Source organism: Calliphora vicina, chromosome 2 (assembly GCF_958450345.1).
Source record: "Calliphora vicina chromosome 2, idCalVici1.1, whole genome shotgun sequence".
NCBI lineage: Eukaryota > Metazoa > Arthropoda > Insecta > Diptera > Calliphoridae > Calliphora > Calliphora vicina.
Genome location: NC_088781.1, coordinates 12,624,494 through 12,633,865, shown reverse-complemented (window position 1 = coordinate 12,633,865; position 9,372 = coordinate 12,624,494). Strand labels below are relative to the sequence as shown.

Here is a 9,372-nt window from a genome sequence, read left to right as displayed (position 1 = left end):
TGCTCGAGGGAATGTTGAAGAAAAGTTTAGGACCCAAAAGCAGACAAAATTTCCCAGAAAGTTCTTGGTATGGCAAGCAATATGCAGTTGCGGCAAAAGAAGCCACTCATTTGTTACAACGGGCTCTATAAATACCGAATTTACATCAAGGAATGTTTACAAAAAAGGCTGCTTCCATTCATAAGACTTCATAATGTGTCCACTTATTTTTGGCCTGACTTGGCATCCTGTCACTATGGCAAACAAGCCCTTGAGTGGTACAAGAACAATAATGTGGTATTTGTACCAAGAGAGGCAAATCCTCCAAACTGCCCGGAGCTAAGGCCAGTGGAGAGATATTGGGCTCTTGTTAAAAGAGAATTGAAGAGTACAAAAAAGGTGTCCAAAAGTGTGGTAGATTTTAAACGGAGATGGACTACATGTTCGAGCAAAGTGACAGAAAGCACTATAAAAACGTTAATGGAAGGGTTTCCGAAAAAGGTTCAAAATTTCATCACTAGTGATTAAAACTATAAAAATAATTTTTTTTGTAAATTGTAATAATAATTTCAATCAAATAAAAAAAAAATTAAAGCTGTAAGTTTAGTGGTTTCTTTTTTATAAACATATATGTATGTTAAGAATTTTTCGATCTCACTCCTTATATTTCAAAGACCTTTGCAACGACGTATATAAAACCAAGTATGTAAGTTGGTCCTACAATGGGTCAAAATCGAAAAAAATATTTTTTAACCCGATTTTTTTTTTTCACCAAAAGTTTTTTTCGCTAAATATTAAAAAAAATTGGAAAAACAAAAAAAAAATAAATTTTAAAAAACAACTCTGAAAAAAAAATAAATTTAATTTACCTAATAATATTTAAAATTTTTATTTTCAAGTATAATTTGGTGAAGGGTATATAAGATTCGGCACAGCCGAATATAGCTCTCTTACTTGTTTTTTAATAAAAAAATAGTTAAGCCACCTTTTAGCCTAAAAAACCACAAAAATCTACTTTTTTTAATTCTTAAATTGGAAATTGTTTATTTTTGGATCCAATTGATAGTTCTATGAAATATTTTGTATATTATTGGTAATTTAGTTGTCTAACTAGTACTAGTCTAAAAGTACGCCTTATATTTTTAAAAAAACAGACCAAGAGGTATGGCTAAATTTTTAAATTTAAATTTTCAAATGCCTATAACTCGGAAAAATATTTAAATCTTTGAATTTGATTCCGCCCCACTGAGCAGTAGCACTATCAAACTTTGACAGTTGCTAGCGGCCACATTATTGAAGCTACATCTGTCAAATTGGCTGTCATTTATTCAGTTGGTTTTGCCAAATCACCATGGACAGATATAGCGACAGATATAGCGACACTTGCAAATGATAAAATTGTTTTATCGAAATGGGTATTGTGTTCGGGCAACGTTCCGTTTTTTTTTCCATAAATAAAATCATCTTCAGCGATGAGGCCCATTTCTGGATGAATGGGTACGTCAACAACAAAATTGTCGAATTTGGGACGCTACAAATCCTCATTATATTCAAGAGCGTTCAATGCATCCTGAAAAAATCACAAAAATTTAGAAAGTTCCAGATCGAAAATCGGTAAAGAATTTAAAAGCAAATGTGCGAAAAAATTGGGGTCGAATTTTATAAAAAAAAAATACACCTGTTGTGTGATGAATGATGAAACTTATGTACTGGCAGACTTTTCACAACTTCCGGGACAAGATTTTTATGTGGCTGATGGACAAGGTGACAACATTTCTCATGAAGTTTCCTGTGTGGCAAGTCATTTGCAGTAGTAGCAAAATAATTCAATCATTTGTGACATCGGGGACGACAAACACAGAAATATATATTACGGAGATTCTAGAAAATCGGCTTTTACCTTTCTTAAAACAGCACAGAGTGCCATTATATTTCAGGCCCGATTTGGCATCATTTCACTATGGAAAAAATGTCCTTGAGTGGTATTCAGACAATAATGTAAATTTTGTACCACGGAATTAATAAATGAATTGAAAAAAATGGTCTTTAGCCTGGAATTGAATTGAAGAAATCTTTAATCATTCAATAAATATTTTGAATATATGTATTTTGTTTGAATCATGACACAACAATATAAGGTACACTCAGTAGAAAATAAATTCTCAATTATACAATTCTTGTAACGTCAAACTAAAGAAAATATAAAAAAAAAATAAGAAAAAAATCAAAATCAATGTTTGACGTTATAGGTCTAAATATTGAAAACTCTCCTTAGTGATTCTATCTTCTACAATTATTGTCATGGTTTGAATTAAAAAGAACTTGAATGATTTAATAAGGAACTAATTCCATAGATTGAATTCTCAAAGGAATGAATTAGGTACGTTTAAAGTACTAAGGAATTAAGCCTATGAATTAATCGTAATAAATTCTTGATACAATTTTATTTGATGTAAAAATATTTGATTATTTTAACCCATAGATGTGGAATACTTTTTTTAATCTGTTATATTGTGTTCGCTGGGTTGCCTTGTAGTGAGTTAAGTGGTTGGCCCGACCGTTTGTTGTTTTTTTTTGTTTTTTGTACGTTGTTGGTTTAAATGTTGTAGATGATGTTGGTTATTGTTGCTACTTTTTTATTTTGCGTCTGAGTGTTGTTTATATAAACAAAAGCGATGATTTATTTAGCATTAATCACTAACAAGCATAGCTATTGAACGGAAGATACTTAGGTTTGCGCTAACGCTCATGAACGCTCAAACTTTCGTAATATTCGTAATGAACATTGATAATAATAATAATAAAAACGAGTACGTTGAACAAGATAGTGTTACAAATTAATGGATTAAAAAAACTAAACAAAACCGAAAGTTATATTTATAAACTTACAAACGTAGTTACAAACAAAAACTTATTTAAGTACAATAAACTAAATGTGTGATATAAAAGACATTGTAAGTTGGACAAAATTGTTATTTATGAGTTAATGATCTAAACAACTATCGGTATTGAAATTGTGAATGATTAAATGTTTGGTGCTATAAATGTTTATGTACGTACATACATATGTACATTGAGGAGTATGTATAACAATGAATTTTTGCTATTATTAGGAAATTTTGGATAATGATTGAATGAAATTTTATATAAAAAACTTAATTTTTGAATTAAAAAGTTCATAAATTATGAGCTGTAATTGAATTTAAGCTCAATATCAATACCAAGGTTGGCTACCGTTTCGAAAAGATAAGAATATAGTGGTAAAGTTAATTTGGATAGTTCGGTTAAGATATTTGAGCGGTAATGGTAATTGCAGTTATGTCGGTAACGGTAATTGCATTTATTTCGGTAACGATATTTTAATGATAACATTAATTTTATGCTGATTTGAATATAACTTGACCAGTTGGTATTTTATTAGAGCAGTTCAGTATTAAGTGCGAATGGTGCGAATGCAAAAATATAATAAAATTCGAAAAAGCTTAAAATATTGCATTCGCAATATTGCTACACTTAATACTGAAATCCGCTATTATATTTTAAATTTTGTAGATTTCAATGAACTCAACTTATTGAATAAAATATTTGTATTTTCATATTCATAAAAAAGTAAATTTAAACAATCCCAATAAGCATTTCTCCAGTAAAAATGCTTATTGTTTAAATTTAAACAATCCAAATTTACAACTTTTTTATGAATATGAAAATATAAATATTTTATTCAATAAGTTGATTCAAGTTGAAAGCAAGTGTAATTCAAGCCTTGATTTATAGTCAAGCAATTGAATTACAGTTGTATTACACTTTAAAGGAAACATAAATTCAAGCCATGTGTTTTTTGTTTGAAAAATATCTAATGTTTTTAAATATTTTTCAATTTTAAAACATATTTATTTACAATTGCATTCAAGTTAAATTCCAACAAAATGTTCAAGGGCTTGAATTTTTAAGGCTTTTGCTACTTATTGGGATGTTTTAAAGAAAAAAATCCATTCAGAATTTGATTTTAAGACGTTGTTTAATTTAAATTATTTATAGAAGTAGCGATATTTAGAGGTAACGGTATTTACAATTATATCGGTAACGGGAAATGCAGCTAATTTGGTAACAGTAACTTAGCAGTAACGGTAATTGAGCTGAAAGCGTATTTTAGGGGTAACGGTAGCCAACCTTAATCTAAAAAAATTTTGAAAAATAATTTCCAAAAAAAAAAAAAAAAAAATTTTTAAAATTGGAAATTATTTTGCAAACTCTTTTAGATATTTAAAATTTTTTTTACTGCAATTAATAAAAATATTAGTAGCAATTATTATATGTAGTTGTTTTGTTAAAAAAAATATTATTTAAAATTAATTTAAAAAAAAAAATTGCATTTGGTTTTGCAATTTAAGATTTGTTTATCCACGTTATTAGTTTAATAAGAAAACTGTTTATTATAAACAATTGTTAGACGTTTTTGTTTTGTGTGCCATTTCATTCCAATTATTATTAACAAGTATGAAAGACAGCTTTTGTTTGTCATTATCGCCCCTTTTGTCCATTTAAGGAGACAAGTGCCTCAATTCCCATGACCTTTGTCTGTTACATTTCACATATTTAATCGTATTATTTACCTTTAATACACATTTGTTTATCTTATTTTCTGAATTACGTTGCTTATATGAATATTATCCATATCTAACTAAGTACGTAATATGTACGAAGGTTATACTATACATTAGACTGCTAACAATTTGAATATGAAAAAAACTGAAAGTGCTAAAATATGTTCTGAAAAAATTGGATATAATTTATCATCACCATCGGTTTTGAAATTTAGAAATGGATGTTACCAAAGAAAAATTTGTTTTATCTAGTATCTTTTAATACAATAGTTCTTCTTTTATATTAAATTATAACGAAATTAGACTTTAAACAATGGGAGTATTCACACGGTGTGCTATTAAGTTATATTGTCATAATGTCCTAATATAGTCATATATAGTCCTAATATATCATAATATAGATAGTTTAAACAAATTGTTGTTGAGCTTCAAACAAAAATGTGTTATTTAATGACAAAACAATAAACACTGTTAAAAAAAGTCTTATAAGTTTAGAACTTTTTTGTTTGAAGCACAACAAAAATTTGTTTAAACTATCTTAATATATATTAGGACATTATGACAATATGATTTAATAGCAGACCGTTTGAATCCCCCAAATGTTTATAATAATATTTTAAAACAAATATCCAAATAATTACTAATTCACTTTATTGATAATATCCCAAGAAAGATCTGACATAGAGTCACGGTATTAGTTTTTCAGGGATAGAGATCGTTTTCAGTTGAATCTCTTTATATGAAAGGGAGAAAAATTGTATACAATTGGTCAATTCAAAAGGTCAATTCATCATGTCATATTGACACAATGTTCTAATATTTCACGACTCGGCGGCTCGATTTAACCGACTCTTAGTCGTTCGGCATAGGTCTCTGCTGGTTGCTTACGATAACACAATAAACATAGCATACAGTGTAGTATTATTTTAGTAAATTTTTGCTTGAGAGGCAATAACAACATTTTCAAATCATTGTGAAATATTAGGACATTATGACAATATGACATGATAAGAGACCTTGTGAATTGACCAAATATGTAGTTAACTATATTTTTAAAAGTGAATTAAAAACCATTAATATTCCTTGTAGGAACTGACATAGAACTATTCCTGGGGGATAGGGATACCTTAAATTTCGAACACTTTCTAAGAAAGCTACAAAATTTAGAAACTCTGTGATTGCTCACATAACAAACCTAAGGAAACTGGTTCGACTTAAAAATGCGTAATTTTTTAAAATTTTTAAAAACTTACGCAACATATGGATTCCGAGCTAAAATAATTACTCATCTTTTGAGGTCAAAAACGAATCAAGCCAATTTCAAATACTCTGTTCTTAAGTGAAGCGTATGCATCGATCGAAACAAATAGTAGTCTGACGGGGTAAGGTCTGAACTATAAAGCGGATGAGGCAAAAATTCCCAACCATTTCATTCTAAATAGTTTTTAACATGTTTTGCAACATATGGTAAAAAACCGGCAAATTTAAAAAACCGGTTTCCGTTTTAACCGAAAAGGTGTGTTTTTGAAAAAACCGGTTTCAATTTTTGTCTTTTAAAAAAAACGATTATTCGGTTTCGGTATTTGACTTCAAAAAACCGGTTTATATTAGATTTTTATTCAATATTAAAAATGTTTGAATTCTTAAGGCAATAATTTTATATATTTTACGAAATATTGTCAAATGCTACAATTGAAAACATATTTCATTAAAACCGGTTAACCGTCTTACAAAAACCGGTTTTCTTAAAACCGAAATGTAAAAGAAACCCGAAACCGGTCGAGTTTACAAAGATGAAAAAACCGGTTGACCGGTTTTCGGTTTTGGATACTCTAGGCATAGCGTTGTCATGATGGAATACTACGGTATCATGTCTGGCTGCATATTTTGGGCGTTTTTCGTACAATGCTCCCTTCAAACGAGTCAGTTGCGTTCGGTACAGGTTCCCTGTGATGGTCTGGTCAGATTTTCAGGACACTTTTGCTGCCACCATGGACATTTGGCTTCGGTGTCGATTTGGCTGTTTGGCCGGGCTTCATATACGATCTCTTAAGCTTCGGGTTATTGTAATGGATACATTTTTCATCGCAAGTAAAGATTCGGTGCAAAAATTATTTTTTTTTATAGCGTTCAAGAAGCATTTCAGACATACGGAATCTTCTTTCGAGTTCTATCAGCTTCAAATCGTATGCTGCTCGCAAACGTTTTGAAATTAATGCTTTAGCAGTTCCTAATGATTTTGCAAAATCTTGTTGACTTTGACAACAATCTGCATGGAGTAATGCCTCCAATTCTTGTCCATCAAACTTTTTTGGCTGGCCTGGGCGATATTTGACTTCCGTGTCAAAATCACCATTTCTGAACGGCACAAACCATTTATCGCACTTTGAAACCAATGGAACACATTCACCATAAGATTTGGTGAATAATCGGTGTGCTTCAGCGCCACTTTCTTTCAAGTTCAAGAAGTAAAGCAAATCTTCGAACTTCTGGCTTATTGTCTGCCATTTTGATTAGTTTTAGCTATACATACATAGAATCAAAAGAGCGTCTGGAGGGTGAACGATTTTTGTGAACAATTTTACCGATTTTCGAATTCTATTTTTTACAACGTATTTTCATTGTAAACGCGACAAAAATGTGGGCACACTAATGTTCTTTGCACCGCCCTAATATACTGGTAACAACATTTGTCGCACTTTTTGTCTGCCTCAAATGGACGACTTTTTTCTTATGAAAGCATTCCTGAGGGAATTGTTTGGGTTCTTATTAAAAAATTCCAATGAAACGTTTATGAATAAAACTGTATGTGTGGCGTGTTAAGTTAAAATACAAACTGCACGCATCTCTTAGATACATAGCTAACACTTGACGTAAATTGGAATTTAGAAAAATTTACAATTTAAGTGACAAAATCACAATACAAATGATTTTGCGACTTTTTGTTTGCTTTTGAAAGGATATGCGTATTAAACAATACATATTATTACAATATGTAAATTGTTTAACACTCAAACACTCCCACAGGTCATTTAATGTATCTAATTAGAAGTATTGAAGCGGATTCAGAATCGAAAGGGATTAGGATTATGGGATTCCAAATGACATTATTAAATGTAGTTATTTACATGAACAGATGTTGTTAGTTTTTCTCAGGCTAAACTCATTTTCATTAAGAGATTCAAAAGTTGACGCAGTTACCCCCTAACATTAAAGATTAGGTTAAGGCAACTCCACAAATGTGAAATTTTAGTTTCTTATATAATACTACACTTCTCTCATTAGTTAATTTTGAATTCGACTTCAAATTCTAGAAAAGACATCTGGTATCTTTAATCCTTCCCCTTGAATGCATTTATTTCTAATTAATAATAAAAACCTTTGAATTAAGCTTTCTTCTTTGCTTTTGTTCCGAATTCCATTAATAACAATTTATTTCCTTACAGTTTATCCTGCCAAATGAACACAACGTCACCAAAATCATCACTGGCTAAACTTGGTATTCACACCAAACAAAAATCCCTAAAAGTTATGGTCTTGGGCCAAAGCGGGGTAGGAAAAACTGCAATGGTGGTACGTTTCATAACCCGACGTTATATCGGAGAATATGATCCGAATTTAGAGAAAATTTATACATTCAACACCTCTTTAGACAATGATTATGTACATTTTGATATTTTGGATGCTACAGGACAACCGAATGTAAATTAATAAAACAGTTGAAATTTAATACACATTTTACCTTAATTTATAACAATTATTATTATGGAATTATTATTTTAGGAAGCCGATTGCGTTAATTTGGAATCCAACATAAGATGGGCTGATGCATTTATACTCATGTATTCTGTAACGGACAAGTGTAGTTTCGATGAGTGTAATCGCCTGAAATTTCTAATAAATTACAATAAGCGTAGAAAAAAATTAGGTTCGAATAGCAAGGACTGCATGGCGGAAGTTCCGGTAATATTAGTTGGCAACAAAACCGATCAAATTGGGGATAGAATGGTAACAGTGGAGGAAGGTCAACGTAGATTTAAAGAATTAAGCTGTGCATGTTTTCATGAAATATCTGTTAGAGAAAGTGTTGAACAAGTGAGTATAACTTATTTCAATATAAAAATAATACAATTATTTAAAAATGTCTCATTATGGAATCAAGGTCCAATCAGTATTTCGAGATGTATTTCGATTTTGGCGTGTTTTTAGCAAGTTTCCCAAACTTAAACGTTCCACTAGCGATGTACAAAATGAATCTCTAAGTCCCGACTCGGGATGTTCCTTTTATGACACCGCCTATTTGGCAAATGAAACCAGAAGATCATTTCTAGTCATTGGCACAGCTTGCTTAGAGGAGAATGATCATTCTGAGTCCACCGATGAAATTAGCTGCAGCAGTTTGAGAAGTTCAAGCAGTGAACTGGAAACGCCATTTCGTAGTCGTGCCTCTACTGATGGTACGTTATTATCGCGGCCACGAAGATGGCGTTATCCCCCACCAGGCTGCCTATTACCTCATACAAATCGTGTGGAGAGACGCATGAGCATTTCCACGCGAGGCAGTAATGCTAGTTATTAATAATAATAATAATAAACTATAATATTTAAATGCTTTTTTTATTTATATACTTGAATATTCAAATTTATTATGTAATTAGTAAAATTCATATTTTATATACTGCTAATAAATATTTTGTGCAAAAAAGTTTTAGTGGTTTAGTTTGTAATTGAATTTAAGACAAAACAAGTAAGAGAGTTATATACCCTTCACCAAATTATACTTCAAAAT

At 30.6% G+C, this 9,372-nt stretch overlaps 1 protein-coding gene across 1 annotated transcript; it reads left to right on the top strand.

The window, feature by feature from the left end:
* The first annotated feature begins 2,975 nt into the window (after positions 1-2,975).
* Positions 2,976-9,183, top strand: LOC135951427 (uncharacterized). Its single transcript, XM_065501080.1, has 4 exons — positions 2,976-3,031; positions 8,030-8,285; positions 8,367-8,678; positions 8,746-9,183. Exons 1-4 carry the CDS (start codon positions 3,024-3,026, stop codon positions 9,160-9,162), a joined length of 993 nt encoding a protein of 330 aa, XP_065357152.1. The 5' UTR covers positions 2,976-3,023; the 3' UTR covers positions 9,163-9,183.
* The last annotated feature ends 189 nt before the right edge of the window (positions 9,184-9,372 follow it).